General features: G+C 44.1%; 1 protein-coding gene across 1 annotated transcript; it reads right to left on the bottom strand.

The window, feature by feature from the left end:
• ogfod2 (2-oxoglutarate and iron-dependent oxygenase domain containing 2) lies at window positions 1-20,363 on the bottom strand. Its single transcript, XM_078554575.1, has 6 exons — window positions 20,133-20,363; window positions 16,170-16,280; window positions 10,095-10,194; window positions 7,535-7,659; window positions 6,299-6,556; window positions 1-1,097 (listed from the first exon to the last, which is right to left on the bottom strand). The coding sequence occupies exons 1-6, from the start codon at window positions 20,196-20,198 to the stop codon at window positions 822-824; spliced, it is 936 nt and encodes a 311-aa protein (XP_078410701.1). The 5' UTR covers window positions 20,199-20,363; the 3' UTR covers window positions 1-821.
• Between the last annotated feature and the right edge of the window lie 474 nt (window positions 20,364-20,837).

Genomic DNA, 20,837 nt, shown 5'->3' with positions numbered 1-20,837 from the left:
GGGTTTTTGCAAAATCCTTTATTTTTTACATCAGATTTGTTGCAGTCCGGTTCACAACTTGCACTCTTGTCCCAGACTCACTGAGTGAACGACATTTTGAAGTATCCTGATTTTCAACACTAACATCTTTCATTGAGCATTAGATAATTCAAATTTATTCCAAAATGTTTTAACATTTGTTCACCCTGGACATTTAACAAGACCATTACAGAGTAACAAAATCACAGTGGCAACACAAAATGACCTCAACGGATCCAGCTCACAATGATGTGTCTTTGACTGGGGCTAACCTGTACCAAGAACAGATTGTATTTAATTCCAGTCCACATACTCTACATTTCACACTTGATTTAAATAGTGTTTGAGCACTAACAGAGAAATTCCACTCTGGAAAAACACTTTCAATCCACGATGCAACCAGTATCCAGCAAAGAGGTGCCAGGTGCAGACTGTCCCATCAGACTGTAGGAGGGATGCTAAATCAGGCGTGACCTTATCCACCAAATCTGGACAACAAGAGGATTGGTGGGAGAGGGACAGCACCTTCGAGCTCCCTTAATGCAGCATGCAAGGCTTAAAACATCTAAGAGACAGAGAGAGACTATACACTCTTAAACCCCAAACACACACGTTACTAGATAATTGAGAGAAAATGCTGCTTGAAATAAAGAAATGGCATGAATGTTTTCTATAATTCTTCAATTAAAAAGGCATTTCTTCTGCCAGTGGGTGTGAATCAGCCAGGTTAATGGATGTGTATCTGGGTGCAGGACCTCCTTCCTGAACAGGGCAGGAACAAACCTAACACGGCTTGGAATTCACTAATTTAAAGTGCAGGCACTCACTGCCTCCTGCTGCACCTCTGATAGCTCAGAGGTGAAACCATCTCCAAATCCCACTGCTTCCACCAATTCTGGCTTCCTGTCACACATTGGGCAGAGCTCATTACGAACTGGAGACGATCGCATCCATATGATGAGATTCCAGCGTTCTCCTGAGGAGATAGGTAGGGCTCCATGGCAATGTTGGCCTCGATGGAGCAGTCCGTGACACTTTCTGTGCTCAATCTCTACACACTCGCTCTCACTTATTGGAACCTGAGACCACAAGGTGCAGACAAACAACTAATTAATGTTTATACACCAGCAGAGTTTTTTAAAAATTCGTTCTTGGGATGTGGGCTTCGTTGGCTAAGGGCAGCATTTACTGCCCATCCCTAGTTGCCCTTGAGAAGGTGATGGTGAGCTGCCTTCTTGAACCGCTGCAGTCCATGTGGTGTAGGTACACCCACAGTGCTGTTAGGGAGGGAGTTCCAGGATTTTGACGCAGCGACAGTGAATATATTTCCAAGTCAGGATGGTGAGGGACTTGGAGGGGAACTTCCAGATGGTGGTATTCCCATCTATCTGCTGCCCTTGTCCTTCTAGATGGGAGTGGTCCTGGGTTTGGAAGGTGCTGTCTAAGGAGCCTTGCTAAGTTGCTGCAGTGCATCTTGTAGATGGTGCACACTGCTGCTACTGTGCGTCGGTGGTGGAGGGAGTGAATGTTTGCGGATGTGGTGCCACTCAAGTGGGGCTGCTTTGTCCTGGATGGTGTCGAGCTTCTTGAATATTGTTGGAGCTGCACTCCTCTAGACAAAGGAGCGTATTCCATCACATAAGCACATAAGAAATTAGAACAGGAGTAGGCTATGCTCCATCATTCAATAAGATCATGCACGGCCCAACTGATTGTGACCTTAACTCCACATTCCTGCCTGTCCCCAGACCCTTACCTCCCCAGTGGATCAAAAATCTGTCCAACGCAGCCCTGCATGTATTCAATGCCCCAGCCTCCACTGCTCCCTGGGGGAAGAGAAATCCAAACACTAACGACCCTCGTGTAAGAAATCTCTCATCTTAAATGGGAATCCTTTATTTTTTAACTGTGCCCCTAACCCTAAATTCCCCCACAAGGGGAAACATCCTCTCAGCATCCACCCTGCAAATCCCCCTCAGAATCTTATATATTTCAATAAGATCGCTTCTCATTCTTCTGAACTTCAATGAGAATAGGCCCAACATTCCTGCCTTGTGCCTAGTAGATGGTGGGCAGGTTTTGGAGAGACAGGAGGTGAGCTGCTCACTAAAGCATTTCCAGCCTCAAACCTGTCCTTGTGGGCACAGTATTTATATGGCTGGTTCAGTTAGATTTCTGGTCAATGGTAGTCCTCAGAATGTTGATGGTGGGCTGATTATGTAACTAGACCAATAATCCAGAGAATGTGATTTAAAATCTCATTGTGGCCAGTTGAGAATTTGAATTGAATTAGCAAGATCTGGAAATAAAAAGCCGGTCTCAATAAAAGCAGCCATGAAGCCGTCAGATTGCCAGAAAAACCCAATTGGTTCACTAATTCTGATGGAGGGTCACTGACCTGAAACGCTAACTCTGTTTCTCTCTGCTCAGATGCTGCCAGACCTACTGAGTATTTCTGCTTTCTTATATCTTTATTTCAGATTTCCAGCAACTTCAATACTTTGCTTTTGGTTCACCAATTCGCTGACTCAGTCATGAGATTTGAGCACGTAATCTAGGCCAGCACCCCCAGTCCTGAGGGGCTGCTGCACTGTCGGAGATGCCATCTTTCCAATGAGACAAACCAAAGCTCTGCATCCCTCGCAGTTAAATTTGGAAGATTCCATGGTCACTATTTTAAGGAACAGAGGGTGTTCACTCCAGAATCCTGGCCAATATTTATCCCTCAAACATCTTCACTAAAACATCATCTAGTCATTTATCACATTGCTGTTGTTGGGAGTTTGCTGTGCACAAACTAGCTGCTACATTCCCTACACTGTTGTACAGTGACAATACTTCAAAAAGTGTTTAATTGACTGTAAATCGCTTCAAGACATCCTGAGGTCATGAATTGCGCTATAGAAATGCAACTCTTCCTTTTCGGTTTGATGTTGTTTAGTGAAGGAAACCTGTCATTCTTACCCAGTCTGGTATATATCGATGTGTTTACAGCGTGGGAAATGGTAACAGAGAAACTGCAACGCGCAGTTGATACCTGGTTACATTCCGGGACTCTGGAGGTAGCCCAGATAGCCAGAATGCAGGGATTTTGGAAATGAAACACATACATTTATGGTAAAGTTTGAGTCCTGAGAATTCTCTCCATGTGTTTACAATGCTCCTAAACGTAACTTTTTAAACTTATGTAATCAATAACTCAAAAAGGACCAGAACCATGATCTGAGATGGAGAAATGTGTTTTCATTAGTTGGTTTTGTAGCATCTACTAATTCATGAATGGAAAATAGGGCGATTTGATGTTGCTATTGAGGAACGAGAGGTCGTTCTTTGTTCCTGACTGGCTTTAAGTCACCTGTTTAGTGCCTGGAACTTTTTTAAAAAATCATTCATGGGATGTGGGCTTTGCTGGCAAGGCCAGTATTTATTGTCTGCCATTAGCTGCCCTTGAGAAGGTGGTGGTGAGCTGCCTTCTTGAACTGCTGCAGTCCCTGTGGTGTAGGTACACCCACTGTGCTGTTAGGGAGGGAGTTGATTCAGTCACAGTGAGTCAGCTGGATTCTTCACTGGTAACTGAACAGATGGTGGTTATTTGTGCCAAATAAATGTTTTTTTTTGCTGATAGGCATATAACGCTCCTGCTGCATTTTCAGGTGTGGGGCCAAGTTGAAAATGTTCCAGTGTTCGAGCTGATATATCGAAAGGGAAAAGAAAGAATCTGCATTTATATAGCATCTTTCATAATGCCAAGGCACTTTACAACCAATGTTTTAAAGTGTAGTCACTGTTATAATGTAGGAAATGCAGCAACTAATTTGCACACAGCAAGATCCCTGTAATTTTTTCCCTTCTAGTACTTATCCAATTCCCTTTGGAAATTGAATTTGCTTCCATTACGCTTTTGGACAATGTATCCCACTGTGTAAAAAAATGTTTCCCTATGCTGCCTTTCTTTTGCTAATCACCTTAAACCTGTCTCCTCTGGTTACGGTCCCTTTGCTACTCGTTTCTCTTTATTCAGTTTATCAAAACCCTTCATGATTTTGAATATCTCCATTAAATCTCCCCTTCACCTACTCTGCTCCAGTTTCTCTATTCTCTCCACATAACTGAAGTATTTCGTATTGATACCATTCTGGTAAATCCCTTCTCCACCCACTCCAATGTCATGACATTCTTTCTAAAGTGTGATCCCAGAATTGAACACAATATTCAAGTTGAGGCCGAATCAGTGTTTTATAAAGGGTGTTTTATGCTCTCATCATAAAGCCAAGGGTTCCTCATGTTTTCTTTTTTCAAAACCCGTCTCAACTTATTCTGCCACCTTCAAAGATTTCTGTACGCACACCCCCAGGTCTCTCTGTCATGCCCAGTGAAAGCATGTCCTATTCATAACTTCACACATGGGCTGTGTTCATATGGAAGCTTCTGGAACTTTTTTTTTTAATGGATATTCACAAGGTGGCTAAGATGGCTGCCAAGGGTCAGGTGACCTTTGCATCTTCAACACAGACTACCTGCAGCTTCCAGAAAGTTCCTAAACGAATCCCCCTGGATAGGGTGGAATGGATACACCCGGACAAATACTATATGCAGAATTTACACTTGTTATTGTTTAAGGATTTACCCAAAACACAAGTCCAGATTCCAAGTCTCTGAGTTGGAACCATAACAATGAGCTGGGCAGAAACCAATTCATCCTGAGTAAGTGTGAAGAACTCATCCATTATCTCCATTGTATAGCAATGGCTTTTAACTCAGCCATTCTGGGTGGACAAAACCAATATGTCATGTAACCAAAACCAGCTGGAGATAATGAGTTTTCATCTGAAGGCCCAGAGAGACCTGTGCAGCCTGCAGAGAACACCAAAAGCCACCACAGCTGCAGAAAAGGCAGTGTCAGGGTTGAATTTTAAGAACAAGAGGCTGTAAAATCTAAAAAGCCTTTCAGCCCGATTCCTAAATCCAAGTCCACTTGTCAAGAAATTGGATCTCTTGATATGAAAACCACAAATGCCTAGCTTCCTGACCTGCAAACATTCATCTCTTCAAGGGCATCCTGCAATAATCCTGATATCCGACTCCAGCTATTTGAACTCATCTAAACTACAATTCAAGAGTGAAGAAGGCTCCTTTCTTTATCAGGCCTGCAATGACTGTTCTTCTACAATGGATCAGGCAAGTGAACTATCAACTATTCTTTTGTTCACAACTTGTAAAAGTAACTATTCTCACTAACTATATTTTTTCTCAAGAGAGTGTGTGTGGTGTGTATGTGTGTGTGTGTATACGGATATACTGAGTGACTGTAGTGTTTAGACTTTTGGGATGAATGTCTGAATAAATAACTCTCTTTACTTAAACCCGGAAAGCTTGCTGCTGTTATTTAAATTGACCGCACACTCTGGGGGACTACGAAACACATTCACCTTCCTCTCCAAAAGCCACACTTAAGTCAAACAAGAAGGGAAAGGCTACAAGGGTTTCAGTTCACTTCTGACCCTGTCCGTAACAAACCCCTTTAACATTTACCTAGTACTGGCTCTCCCATAGCTCAGCTCTCCCTCAGTACTGACACCCCAACAGTACAGCGTCTCTCAGTACTAACCCTCCAACAGTGCAGCGTCCCTCAGTACTAACCCTCTGACAGTGCAGCGTCTCTCAGTACTAACCCTCCAACAGTGCAGCGTCCCTCAGTACTAACCCTCTGACATTGCAGCACTCTCTCAGTATTGACCCTCTGACATTGCAGCACTCCCTCTATACTGATCCTCTGACATTGCAGCACTCTCTCAGTACTGATCCTCTGACATTGCAGCACTCTCTCAGTACTGACCCTCTGACATTGCAGCACTCCCTCTATACTGATCCTCTGACATTGCAGCACTCTCTCAGTACTGATCCTCTGACATTGCAGCACTCCCTGAATACTGGCCATCCAACAGTGCACCACTCCCTCAGTAATGACCCTCCAACAGAGCGGCACGCCCTCAGTACTGACCCTTTGACAGTCCGGCACTCCCTCAATACTGACCCTCAGCACAGTGCTGGGAATGTCAGTCTGGTCAAGTCCCTGAAGTGGGTCTTGAACCCACAACATTCCAACTAGGAGGCGTGAGAGCTATCCAATGAGCCACAGCTGAGACTTGAATGGCCAGAGATGTCACACTTACTGGCTAAAGATCACTGGTAATCGAGGAGGAAGGAAACTGAGGGACAAGCAGAAAGGGTGAGGGAGTTAATGAGAGACTATGAAAACTGAACAAATTTTCTACAGTACCTGTCTCATGTCTCCAAAGTAGAGGTTTCCTTCACTAAAATCTTTTCCGAGTGACACATTTAGAGTGACTTCAGCGTTGTCGTAATGGAAACTTAATTCCCGGTCTTGGTTTACAGCATATTTCACTATAAAGGCTTTGTGACTGTCCATCCTCCAACCTCCACAATCTGGGTAAAGAAGTGATGTGATTGGCTGAAGATAATCCTCACGCAGCGAAGTAATAAAAGTTTCATCAAATCCAAGTTCATTTAAAAGCACCTTGATCGGATGATGGAAATGTTTAATCTGTGCCATTCACAGTCTTTATGTATTCGTACAATAAGCAGAAATTGATCACAAAATTAAAAACCAATACCTCCAAAGCAGACGAATTGAAAATAACCAGGACAATATTTCCCCCCAATATCAATCCCATTGTGTTTTAACAGCTGCAAATTCATTCAAGCCCCACATTTTGTGTGAATGTCATCCCAAGGCCAATCTCTAACCCCATTACACTTGAAGAATCAAAATGAATCATTAGGGTGGAAAGAGATAAAGTGGGAAGAAGCTCATGTGGAGCATAAACCCCAGCACAGAGCAGATTCTGTGCTGTAAATTCTACATCAATCTTACCTGTAGGTGAAGAGCAATTAGAGGGTGAGGAATAATGGAGTCAGTGATTCAAGCCTGTTACCTCACCAGTAATTTAACAGATTGCAGTTATTGGAGCTGAGCATTTTGCCTCATGGATGTGTTTTGAAATCCATCCCCATTTTAAAGTCATACAATTTCTGTTTATATTTTATATTCTTCTCTGTCTGTCTCTCTCTCTCTCTGACTGTCTGCCTCTCTTCCTCCCTCTCCATCTCCGTGTCCCTCTCGCTATTCTCCCCCGCAACCCCGGCTCTCATACTCTCACCCCGTCTCTCTCTCTCTTGCGCTCTCTCCATCTCTCTTGCTCTCTCCCTGTCTCTCTTTCGTTCTCCTCGTCTCTCTCTCGCTCTCTCCCCATCTCTCTTGTGCTCTCTCCCCGTCTGTCTCTCTCTCTGCCTTACAGGACTTTAACTAGTTTCACTGGCTGAAATGAACCTGGAGAGTGTCTATTCAAGTATAGAACAATTCACAGACTCTCAGTTAGGAAGCTGGCAATCAAAGAGCTGGTTTTCATGCCTGTGATGTAATGGAAGAGTGTGACTGGTGAATAATGGTGCCAGTTACTGTAGCTGACCGGCCAGGTGTGTCTTCATATCTTACCCCATAGTTATTCATAGTGTTGGGTCTGCCCTTTGGCATGTCGGACTGTTCAAAATTCTCAAGTTCTCCAATCAACTGGCTGCAGAATTCCTCAGTGAAAACTGGAACTGAATAAACTCTCTCAGCTACAAGGAGAGAGAGAAGCAAGAAACACAGTCAATAAACTAATGGCCTTTCGAAACATTTTATACAAACTGGCCAGAGCTTTTACCTTGTCAGACGGGCTCGGCGGGGGCAGGGGTGGGGGTGGGGGGGCTCGGGCTCGGTGGGGGTGGGCAGGAGTGGTCAGGAAGCCGCCCGCGATCGGGGCCGGACCGTGATTTCACTGGCGGGTCAGTTAAGGCCTGCCCAGCGTGAAACACGTCCCTCAGGGCTGCCTGTGTGGGGTGGGGGGGGCGAGCGGGGCTCAGCACTGCCTGTGTGTGGGGGGGGGGACTCAGCGCTGCCTGTATGGGGCAGGGGGACGGTGAGCGGGAAACTTTGTGCACGTGCAGGAAAAGCTCCCTGAGACACAGGGCCGAAGATATAAATAAGTAAAAATAAAGCATTTTAAGATGTTAACAAACAGGTTCCCTCATGTGTCTCTGTCACATTAACAAGGACGTGTTAGAAATTAGTATGAAAACTTTTTACTTTTTTTTGTAATGATCGAAACCTCATCCCGCCTGTGGATGAGGTTTCGCAAAAAATGCAAAGGCCACTTGGCCTTTTCGCCTGCCCCCCCAACAGTAAGGATGGACAGGCAGCAAAATATTTAATTCAATTAGATTGTTAATGGTCTGAATAGGCCTGTTAATTGTCAGTGGGCGCGTTGTGAATCCCGCGCCCACGCCATGGCGTTGGGACGCTCGCCGGATGTCATTCGCTTGGGTCTGGCGCACACTCGCCCAACAAGCTAAAAATTCTGGCCATTAAGTGATTTAATCTGTACACAACTGAAAAGGAATAACAACAACACAGAAAATTAAGAAAAGGAGGAAGCTGTTCAGCCCCACAAGCCTGTTCAGTCATTCAGTTAGATCATGGCTGATCTGTACTTTAACTCTATTTACCCACCTTGGTTCCGGAACCCTTATTATCCTCGACTAACAAAAGTAACTATCAATCTCCATTTTAAGATTTTGAATTCCTCCCACCCAATCCCAGAAGCCTTTTTGAGAAAGAGGGGTTAGGGTTCTGCAAGGGGAGGGGAGGAATGTAGCTCCTGCAATAATTAGTCTCTGTATTGATAGGTTCTCTGCCCCCTCCCCCACCCACAAGCTGAGATGCTCCAGGTATAATGCCGCCAGGAATTGATTTGAGCATCACTCAAGAATCCTTGGTTTTCCAGACTCCATCTTCAGTCCAGGCTGCCCTCAGTACCAGGAATTTTATCATTAGGCCTGTGACTGCTTCACAAAACCTTCCACTGATTCTGAAGAAGTGCAGAACCTCGGCGAGTTGGAAGAAGAATGATGGAGGATTGCAACTTTTTGTTTTAAACTGGCCTCAGAATCCAGTTCACAGGAACAATTTATTTGCACTGAGTTTAACTCCGGCATTCTCAGGAACACATAGGAAACATCGGGACATTGGAACAGGAGGAGGGCATTAGGCCTGAGGCTATTCCACCACTCAATGAGATGATGGCTGATCTGTAACTCAACTCCAATTTCCTGCCTTTGCCCAGTATATCTTCATACGTTTCACTAACAAAAATATGTCAACCTCCGTTTTAAAATTAATTGATCTAGCATCAATTGCCATTTGCAGAAGATAGTTCCAAATTTCTAGCACCTTTGTTGAAGAAATCTTTCCTAATTTCACTTCTGAAGGGTCTGGTTTCAGTTGTTTTGACAATGCCCCCAAGTCCTAGACTCCCCAACTAGTAGAAAATGTTTATCTACCCTATCAGTTCCCCATAATATTTTTAAAAATATGATCAAATCACCCCTTAAACCTTCTAAATACTAAGGTGTGGTGCCTAGAACTGTTCTCCAGGTGTAGTTTAACCAGGGTTTTGTTCAGCTGAAAATGACTTTTTTCTCCTTGTGTTCTCGTTCCCTAGGTTTAGATTTCAAAGCATCTTTGCTCTGACCACTCACTTTTTCCTAATTGTTTCTTAAAAGAATCCAAAGGAACTCCATGGTTCTAGCTGGAAGTTACCACCAGCTGACAGCACAGAAACAGGCCATTCAGCCCAACAGGTCTAGGCTGGACTAAAAACAGAAAATTCAGGAATTACTCAGATCAGGCAACGTCTACCTGGGGAGTGTAAAACAGTTAACGCTTCTACACAGTCACAACAAAGTCACTCTGTTCCCACAACCATACAGTATAAATACACTAAACTTCACAGCACAAGATTACATCACCAGACCAGGCATACTGCTCTAATGGGACTGATTGCTTCATTTTACATCTTCCTCTTCCTGTATTGTTACAATTTTATCCAAATTTTCCTCAAGCTATAGTGAATTTGTACAGAAATATTTAACATTCCTGTCTAATGAATATCAGTCTATTTGTACAAAACACTATCCTTATTTCTTGCTCTTGAACAAAAGTTTTAAACACACACCTGGTAATAAATGAACACGGTCCAGCAGTCCTTCAAGATCTGCATCCTCACTTCTGCAGTAGGCGACTATATCACAGAATTCTGGAGCAAGGAAGGATTCCTGGAAAAACAAACAAAGCACAGCATTGTTTTTCACACTGCACAATGAATAAACATATCAACTTCTTTAATACAAGACTGAACACAGTATGAATCTGGTCCCCATGAACACCAAATATTCGCTGATGTAACAACAGGGTTATGTGGTTACTGACAGATAACAGTGCATCAACTCTACCACCGCAATGCTGGTAAGAAAGACAGACTTGCACTTAAATGGTGCCTTTCACCACCTCAGGACAATCCAAAGCACTTCACAGCTCTTGAAGTACTTTTTGAACTAAGTACTTTGTAATTTAGGAAACACAATTGCGCACAGCAAACTCCCACAAACAGCAACATGATAACGAGCAGATAATTGTTGATTAAATGTCGATTGAGGGATAAATATTTACCAGGACACCGGAGAGAACTCTCATAATCTTCTTCAAAATAGTGACTGTGGGATCTTCTATGTCCACCAGAGAGGTTAGACGGGGTCTCAGCGTAACACTCATCTGAAAAACAGCATCTCTGACAGTGCAACACTTCCTCAGTACTGCATGGGAAGTGTGAGCCTGGATTTTGTGTATCTGGAGTGGGGCTTGAACACACGGCCTCTGACTCAAGGGCCAGAGTGTTACCCAATGAGCCACAGGAGACACTTAACCAGTCCTAGTTAAGGTGTTTCCCTATTTTAAAAAAATCAAAATAAATCTAGCAAGAGTTTTCAAAAATGTAAATGCTGCCAATTGGTAAAACGGACAGGTTTACACATCAGTCTGTGGGTCAGCAAGGTTTCTTCCCATTACCAACATCCAGCACTTGGTTCTTCTACTAAAGGGTTAGGAAACTGAAGTTAAGCTTAGACAATTCCTAAATACTATGTAGAGTTCAGTAGCTGCTGCACCATAAAATCGTAAGAAATAGTAGTAGGCCATTCAGCCCCTCAACCCTGTTCTGCCAGTCAATAAGGTCATGGCTGATCTGGCCTTGGCCTTAACTCCACTGTCCTGTCTGCCCCTCATAACTCCTGCCTCCCCGGTTTTTTTTTTAACTCGTTCATTGGATGTGGGCGTCGTTAGCTAAGCCAGCATTTATTGCCCACCTCTAACGGCCCTTGAGATGGTGGTGGTGAGATGCCTTCTTGAACCACTGCAGTCCATGTGGTGCAGGTACACCCACAGTGCTGTTAGGGAAGAAGTTCCAGGATTTTGACCCAGCGAGAGTGAAGGAACAGCTGATATATTTCCAAGTCAGGATGGTGAGTGACTTGGAGAGGAACTTCCAGGTGGTGGTGTTCCCATCTATCTGCTGCCCTTGTCCTTCTAGGTGGTAGAAGTCGTGAGTTTGGAAGGTGCTGTCTAAGGAGCCTTCCTACAATGCAAATTGTAGATGGTACACACTGCTGTTACTGTGTGTCAGTGGTGGAAGGAGAGAATGTTTGTGGATGTGGTGCCAATCAAGCGGGGCTGCTTTGTTCTGGACGATGTCAAACTTCTTGAGTGTTGTTGGAGCTGCACTCATCCAGGCAAGTGGAGAGTATTCTAGCACACTCCTGACTTGTGCCTTTTAGATGGTGGACAGGCTTTTGGGAGTCAGAAGGTGGGTTACTCACCGCAGGATTCCCAGCCTCTGACCTGTTCTTGTAGCCACAGTATTTATATGGCTAGTCCAATTCAGTTTCTGGTCAATGGTAACTCCCAGGATGTTGATAGTGGGGGATTCAGTGATGGTAAAACCATTGAACGTCATGGGGCGATGGTTAGGTTCTCTCTTGTTGAAGATGGTCATTGCCTATCACTTGTTTGGTACGAATGATACTTGCCACTTGTCAGCCCAAGCCTGGATATTGTTAAGGTCTTGCTGCATTTGGACATTGACTGCTTCAGAATGAGTTGTCAGGAATGGTGCTGAACATTGTGCAATCATCAGCGAACACCCCCACTTCTGACCTTATGATGAGAGGAAGGTCATTGATGAAGTAGCTGAAGATGGTTAGGCCAAGGACACTACCCTGAGGAACTCCTTTAGTGATGTCCTGGAGCTGAGGTGATTGAGACAACCACAACTGTCTTCCTTTGTGCTAGGTATGACTCCAACCAGTGGAGAGTTTTCCTCCTGATTCCCATTGACTCCAGTTTTGCTAAGGCTCTTTGATGCCACACTCGGTCAAATGCTGCCTTGATGTCAAGGCCAGTCATTCTCACTTCACCTCTGAAGTTCAGCTCTTTTGTCTATGTTTCAACCAAGGCTGTAATGAGGTCAAGAGCTCAAGTGATCCAGGCGCAACCCAAAATGAGCGTTAGTGAGCAGGTTATTGCTAAGCAAGTGCTGCTTGATAGCATTGTTGATGACCCCTTCCATAACTTTACTGATGTTCGAGAGTAGACTGATGGGGCAGTAATTGATTAGTTTGGATTTGACCTGCTTTTTGTGGACAGGACAATTTTCCACACTGTTGGGTAAATGCCAGTGTTGTTGCTGTACTGGAACAGTTCGGCTAGGGGCGCGGCAAGTTCTGGAGCACAAGTCTTCAATACTATTGCCAGAGTATTGTCAGGATCCATAGCCTTTGCAGTATTAGGTAGATCAAAAATGTGTCTAACTCAGCCTTGAAGATAATCACTGACCCAGGCTCCACTGCTCTTTGGGGAAGAGAATTCCAAAGATTAACAAGCCTCAGGGAGCAGATATTCCTCCTCATCTCTGCCTTAAATGAGACACCCCTTATTTTGAAACTGTGCCCCCTATTTCTAAATTCCCCCAGAAGAAGAAACATCCTCTCACCATCTACTGTGTCAGAATCGTATTTTTCAATAAAATCACCTCTCATTCTTCAGAACTCCAATGAGAATAGACCCAACCTGCTCAACTTTTCCTCATAAAACCACCCCTTCATCCCATGAATCAACCTTTTTTGAACAGCCTCCAATACAAATGTCCCGCTGAGATGACACAGAAAAAAAAATCTAAAAGAAATGGGTTTCGCTTCCATATTCTCTTGTTTAAACTCGGTTTTTTCAGAATGGACAAATGGCTGGACTGCGAAAATGGCCACCACTGACCACATGATGGTAGTTCTGGGAATTTCTGAGCAGTTTAAAAATGGACAAAGACTAACACCTCAAACCCCTGGAACGTAACAGTCCTTGTAGTGTACAAACATTCCAGCCAAGCCAACACAAAGGATAGATGAGACATCTGCATCAGCCAGCGATAGACAAAGGCAAAGCTATTTGTGACTCCTCATCTCCAACGTTGTGCTAATCGTTCTACAGTTAACTGCTCAAAGCACAATAGGTTTTAACAAAGGGCCTCGTTAGCTAAATAGCTCGACCTGAAACCACCCTGTCACATGAATGAGGCTTGAGCTGTTTGAGTTGCTTTAATTATACAGCTTTTGGTTTTTTTATCTTCAGTCTGCTGGTTAACATCCGACTGGCAGGCCACACAGAAGCAAGCTCTGGCCAGGTTGGACAACTGGCCCCCATCTAACCTGACTCTGCTGGAAAGATTTTGTACTATTGCCTACAGAACTGATTCAATTTCAGCATGCCTACTTCATCTTGGGACATCATCATCACCAGAAAAGCGAGTCTTACACCACCGATCTTCAGCCAGCTGACCTCTGCGAAAGAATTCCTTCTTAGACTTCGCTTCTGGACTCGTGTGAACCCATAATTCTTATTTTTATCGTGGTCTTTTGCCCTGAACCCCTTTCTTCCCTTTATCCCTCTTTCACTGTATGAATACCAAAAAGGGGTGGACATTGCCAAACCCGCTTCCCACGTTTTTGTGTGTATGTAAAATAAACTACCCCTCTTATTTTACCTTATCTTGAGTTTGCTGTGGGGTTATTAATAGAGGATTGGGTCACTCCAAAACTGAAGGGTTGGAGAAAATATGCCACCACTTATAAAGTGGGAAATCAAAATTCAAAACACCTTTCTGTTTACGGACAGGGTTGTGAGTGGAAAAATCAGGGCTATTTTAAATTAAACCCCCTCCTGTCCGTAACACAGTATATCCTTCCTTAAGTGAGGAGACTAAAGCTGTACACAGTACTCTAGATGTGGCCTCACCAATGCTCTGTACAGTTGTAGCAAGACCTCCTGACTTTATATATTCCATCCCCCATACAATAAAGGCCAACTTTCCATTTGCCTTTCTAATTACTCGCTGTAGCTGCATGCTAACCTTTTGTGTTTCATGTATAAGGACACCCAGAATTCTCTTCCACAGTATTCTGCAGTATCTCTCCATTTAAATAATATTCAATTTTTCTATTCTTCCTACAGAAGCAGACATTTTCTACATTATACTGCATCTGCCAAATTTCTGTCCACTCACTTAACCTATCTATATCCCTTTGCAGACTCTTTGTATCCTCTTCACAACTTGCTTTCCCATCTATATTTGGATTGTCAGCAAATTTGGCTACAATACATGCGGTCCTTCATCCAAGTCATTATTATAGATAGTAAATAGTTGAAGGCCCCAGCACTGATCGCTGTGGCCCTCCAATAGTTACAGTTTGCCAATCTGAAAATTACCAATTTATCCCAACTGTTTCCTGTTCTTTAACCAATCCTCTATCTATGCTAATGTATTAACCCCAACACCAGGAGCTCTTATCCCGTGCAGTAACCTTTTATGTGGCACCTTATCGAATGCCTTTTGGGAAATCCAAATACACATCTACTGGTTCCCCTATATCCACCCTTCCTGTTACATCCCCAACAAACTCTAGTAAAGTTGTCAAATCTTGTTTTGCCTTTCTTAAAGCCACATTGGCTCTGCTTGATTTTATTATGATTTTCTAAATGTCCTCCTGCAATCTCCTTAATAACGGATACCAGCATCTCCTCAATGATAGACTTAGGCTAATTGGCCTATAGTTTACTGCTTTCTGTCTCCCTCCTTGAATAGTGGTGTTACATTTGCAGTTTTCAAATCTGCTGGTTCTTTTCTAGAATCTATACTTTTAGAAGATTACAACCAATGCATCCACTATCCCTGCAGTCACTTCCTTTAAGATTCTAGGATGCAGGCCATCTGGTCCATTTCAGGCTTTAGTTCCATTAGTTTGCCTAGTACTTTTTCTCTAGTAATCGTGACTGTTTTAAGTTCGCCTTTCTTTTAGCCCTGATTTTCTGCTATTATTGGGATGCTTTTAGCGTCTTCAGTCGTGAAGTAGTTTTATAAAGAAGGAAACAGGTTAACCCTTTGGCCCTGCAGCCCCGATGGCGTTCCAACAACAGCTTGTTTGTGCCCATCCCCTGCCACCGAAATTTGAAATGACAGAGAACAAAGGTGAAACATTATAAGCTGACATGTTCTAAATAGAAAATCCTGTATACACTTCCAGTAAATTAATCCAACAGAAACAAGAAGCCAATTAAAGAAGCCATGCTGACAGTGTGTGCAAATGGAGGAAGATTGACTTCCAGTTAGTGTAGTACTGTTTATTATCTCAGACTGACCTCTCCTGAACTTCAGAAAGGTTACTGATGAAAGGTCATTGACCTGAAACATTAAGACTGTTTTCCTCTCTCCACAGATGCTGCCAGACCTGCTGAGTATTTCCAGCATTTCCTGTGTTTTTTTATTAAACTGCTTGCCTGTCTTTTTTTCCTATTCTATCATTTGTTTCTAACATCAGCCTAAGTGTCTGTCAAATAATATCCACTAGCTGCAAGGCCAAGTCTTGGGGACCCAGAGTGGCACCACTCAGTTCTGCTTTGGAAAGACGAGGAGCAGGTGACAAACAGAAAAATAAATTCCAGAGTTCCATTTTTGGATCACACAGAATAAAGAAAAACAAAAAAATGTGAGAAAAGCATGGCCTGAACAAAATCCATCCACAGCATCTGCACTGCTTAAATTCCTGGTAAGATAACCTTGGATGTTTTCTGTATTCCATGGTACGTGCCCTAATTAAATCTCTTAATGTAGGTGAAGTCGTACAGTGGATCAACAAAGACTGGTTCCTACCTGTAAAACATAGAGCCCAGGATTCAGTGGTCTGTAACACGTTGAAATAATGCCCGTTCTCTCCAAACTATGCTGACTGAGTGACTTTCTTCTCTGAACTTCCTCATCGATCTGAGGGGACAGGACAGCTCAGTGAGACTTGATGGTTATCAAATATTAATATGCTTTGCTCAGTCATATTGATGGACTTGACACAATGTGATGTTGTAATACAGCTGCCACGATCACACAGCAAGATCCCACAGTACACAGGAAATAGGGGCAGCAGTGGACCATATGGCCCCTCAAGCCTGCTCCGCCATTCAATAGGATCATGGCTGATTTTAGGCTTCAACACCGCTCTCCTACCTTATCATCATATCCCTCGATTCCGGGACACCAAAAACCTGTCTACCCCAGCCTTTAACATCCACAACCCACCTCAGTCTAAAATGATCGGTCCCTTATCCTGAGACTGTGCCGTGTTTTAGATTCCGCGATCAACGGAAACAATCTCTCAGCATCCACCCTATCAAGCCCCTTCAGAATCTTGTATGCTTCAATGAGATCACCTTTCATTCTTCTCAACTCCAGAGTTTATAGGCCTAAATTACTCAGCCTATCATCATAGGACAATCCCCTCTTCCCAGGGACCAATTTAGTGAACCTTCGCTGTCCCTCCTCCGATGCAAATATATCCTTTCTTAAATGTGGTGACCAAAACTGCACACAGCATTCCAGATGTGGCCTCACCATAGCCCTATAATTGTAGCAAGACTTCTTTATTCCTGTACTAGTTCCCTTGCAATAAAAGTCAACATGCAATTTGCTTCCCAATTGCTTGCTGTACCTGCGTGTTAACTTTGTGCTCCTTATACAAGTCCCTCTGAATATCAACATTTACAAGTTTCATACCTTATGGCCAAGTGAAAAACTACACACTTCCCCATTATACTCCACCTGCCATTTCATTGCCCACTCACTTCACTTGTCGATATCTCTCTGCAGCCTGTGTGTCTTCCCCACTGCTTACCTTTCCACCTAGCTTATCAGAAAGCACAGATACATTACTCTGTGGCCGGGATTTTCCGGCCCCATCGCGGGTGGGACCCGCCGTGGGTGAGGCAGCTCCCCCCAGCCAGAAGCCCATTGGCTTGCGGCGGCACTGGGAGATCGCAGTGGCGGGCGGGTGTGGAAACCCCACCGTCTGTCTCTTCATCGAAGTCATTAATATAGATAGTAAATAGCTGAGGCCCCAGCACTGACCCTTGCAGCACTCCAGTAATCACAGACTGCCAACCTGAAGATCACAGAATCACACAGTGCAGAAGAGGCCCTTCGGCCCATCGAGTCTGCACCGACACATTGATGCGCACTGTTTCCTGTCTGCCCTCTATCCACGCTAATATATTAACCCCAACTCCATAACCCCTTATTCTGCTGATAAATCTTCTCTGTAGCACCTTATTAAATGTGTTTTGGAAATCCAAGTATAAAACATCTACTGATTCATTTTTAATATCTACCCCTACTAGTTATATTCTCAAAAAACTCTAAAGAAATTTGTCAAATGGGCTTTCCCTTTAGTAAACCCATGTTGACTTGTCCTAATCACGTGTTTTTCTAAGTGCATTGTCCCCAGCATCACAGATGACAATTTTCAGCCAAAGGCTTTTTAAAAAATATTCATTCACGGGATGTAGGTGTCACTGGCTGGGCCAGCATTTATTGTCCATCCCTAGTTGCCCTCGAGGTGGTGGTGGTGAGCTGCCTTCTTGAACTGCTGGAGTCCAAGTGTTATAGGAACACCCACAGTGCTGTTAGAGAGGGAGTTCCAGGATTTTGACCCAGTGACATTGAAGGAGCAGCGATATAGTACCAAGTCAGGATGGTGCGTGGTTTGGAGTGGAACTTGCAGGCGGTGGTGTTCCCATGTATCTGCTGCCCTTGTGTTTCTAGATGGCAGAGGTCAAAGGTTTGGAAGATGTTGTCAAAGGAGGCTTAGTGAGTTCCTGCAGTGCATCTTGTGAATAGTACACACACTGCTGCTACTGTGTGTCGATGGTGGGGAAAGTGAATGTTTATTGTGGTGGATGGGGTGCAAATCAAGCGGGGCTGCTTTGTCCTGGACGGTGTCAAGCTTCTTGAGTGTGTTGAAGCTGCATTCATCCAGGCAAGGGGAGAGTATTCTATCACACTCCTGACTTGTGCCTTGTACATGGTGGACAGGCTTCAAGGATTCAGGAGTTGAGTTATTTGCTGCAGCATTTCCAGCCTCTGACCCACTCTTGTAGTCACAGCATTTATATGGCTAGTCCAGTTCAGTTTCTGGTCAATGGTAACCCCCAGGATGTTGGGTATATCCCATGAAAGAATTAAAAAGATCAACCACAAGGCTCTAATTGGCCTCCAGTGGTTCAAGGTCCCTCTTCTGTCTGAGAGACAGAACTGGACAGAGTGCTCAAGGTGGGGACTGACCAGAAATGGACAGAGTGCTCAAGGTGGGGACTGACCAGAAATGGACACAGTGCTCAAGGTGGGGACTGACCAGAAATGGACAGAGTGCTCAAGGTGGGGACTGACCAGAAATGGACACAGTGCTCAAGGTGGGGACTGACCAGAGCTCTGAATAATTCAACCATTACCTCTGACTTATATCCTACTGTGTGCCTCAATATTCAATTGGCTGTTCTGCATTCAGTGGATGTTATTTGTGTTGAAAATACTGAAAATCTGTTTTTCTGAGCTTCATCCTGAGGCTTGTTCTGATGATCAGTTTTGTTTGAGTGAGAAATGTTGATCAGGACATCACAATATTCCAGCTTTTTGAATAGCATCATGGGATCTTCAACATCTGTCCGAACCCATAGAAAAGCTGGATGCTCGGGAGTTTCTTCAAACTTTTTCTGGCTCCGCCTTAACTATTCCAGACAAGAGAGGGTACAGCATCTGGTGCAGTGCTGTGCTCCCTCAATGCTGTTCCTCCAACGCTGACACACTGACAGGTTTCCCTCAGTACTGATCCACCAATGATGCAGCACTCCCTCCGTACTGACCCTCCAACAGGGCAGCACTCCCTCAGTACTGTCCCTCCAACAGTGCAGCACTCCCTCTGTACTGCCCCTCCAACAGTGCAGCACTCCCTCAGTACTGACCCTCCAACAGTGCAGCACTCCCTCAGTACTGACCCTCCAACAGTGCAGCACTCCCTCAGTACTGACCCTCCAACAGTGCAGCACTCCCTCAGTACTGACCCTCCGACAGTGCAGCACTCCCTCAGTACTGACCCTTCGACAGTGTGGTGCTCCTTCCGTACTGCGCTAAAGTGACTCTGGAGTGAGGATTGAACCTTTGGTCCTCTGATGCAGAGCTGAGTGTCCCTCCCACTGAGGAACAACTCTAAGATAAATCTGTGATATAACAATTAATTATGATTTAAAAATAAACATGGATAACATTAAAGTGTAAAATTGTAAATAATTGATCTTCATGTATTGGAACTGAAGGAAAATAACAGTCACAGCAACTCTGATGCAGCTGGAGTTTGCATTGTAGCAAGCACATCCAAACTGCTTTTGTCAGCTGCTTAGCTAAATATGAGAGAGCTTTGGGGTGCAGATGAAGCTGTGTGTATGCTACTCCATCATTTATTGCTCTGGTTGCAGCGGTCTCTTGTCTCTGCATTGGTTACTGGGTAGTATAGGTGCAAATGTTGAAAGAGTAGTTTTTCCAGAGTTGGTTCCGGTGTAAGGATGGGAGTAATAGCACCATTGCAAAAGTCCCTGAGTAAACCAAATCTCAGAAAGCAGGGGACTAGCTATTGCCACACACTCTGGAGTCTAGGTTTCACCTCCACTAAACAGTATGGGTAAGAAGCAGTACTACTTGAAGGTAAGTTCAGAGTCTGTGAATGTTTGAGTGCGATAGTGAGTGTGATATTATACAGCACACAAAGGCTGGGCCAGTTCATGTGTCAGGTTTTACCTTAGTTTGAACCTTCCTGAACTGTTCTTCAGTCTTGCACCCTTTGCTTCTTAAAATCTGAAACATGAGCAAGTGTACAAAGTCAGCGAAATAAATCCAAGTAAGTTAGACCCAATTATGTAAAATGCTGTAATTATTAAAAACCAAAGGCCCAACAGTAGCAGTGCCCCTTGGGGAAATGTATTGGAGTGGTTGAGGACCGGTGTATAAAAACTGTAACTTCATCACTTAGTAGTAAAAAAAAATACAGCTGCCACAACCTGTTTTGCCCTTCCTATCTCACTAATACCCTCCGAGATATTGATCTCTGCGCTCCTCTAGTTTTGGCTTCTTGCTCATTCTTGGTTTTAATCACCCCATTGTTGGTGAGTGTGCCTTCAGTTGCCTGGGCCATAAGCTCTGGAATACCCTCCCTAAAGTTTCATCTGATAATGCTCCTGTGAAATATCTTGGTCTTTTGACTATGTTAAAAGTGCTATATAAATGCCGGTTGTTGCTGTTGAGTCTATTCCACCAGCTTAATGAGTCCCAAGCTTCACCGTCACGGCCAGGAGCTCTCACTGATGCCAGGCCAGGAAAGACGGAAGCAAATCAGAGCCGCAGGTACCACAGGCGGTTGTGAGGGAACTCCGAGCGGTCACTTCACCGTAGCATTGCCACCTCGGTACGGGGGTAAGTCAGTGTAACAGATCCACCGCTGCCAAT

This window comes from Cetorhinus maximus, chromosome 12, assembly GCF_964194155.1.
Source record: "Cetorhinus maximus chromosome 12, sCetMax3.hap1.1, whole genome shotgun sequence".
NCBI classification, from domain to species: domain Eukaryota; kingdom Metazoa; phylum Chordata; class Chondrichthyes; order Lamniformes; family Cetorhinidae; genus Cetorhinus; species Cetorhinus maximus.
Note: the sequence above shows the minus strand (reverse complement) of the source record. Positions and strands in the feature narration are given on the sequence as shown.

What these genes read in the sequence shown, in the direction of transcription:
- ogfod2 (XM_078554575.1), bottom strand. Translation starts at nt 20,198, where the DNA reads ATGTTTCAGATTTTAAGAAGCAAAGGGTGCAAGACTGAAGAACAGTTC. An exon ending in TCAGGAAGGTTCAAACTAAG is followed by an intron (nt 16,281 to 20,132) that starts GTAAAACCTGAC and finishes CTGTCCCCTCAG; the next exon opens with ATCGATGAGGAAGTTCAGAG. An exon ending in ACTTTGGAGACATGAGACAG is followed by an intron (nt 1,098 to 6,298) that starts GTACTGTAGAAA and finishes TTGTGGTCTCAG; the next exon opens with GTTCCAATAAGTGAGAGCGA.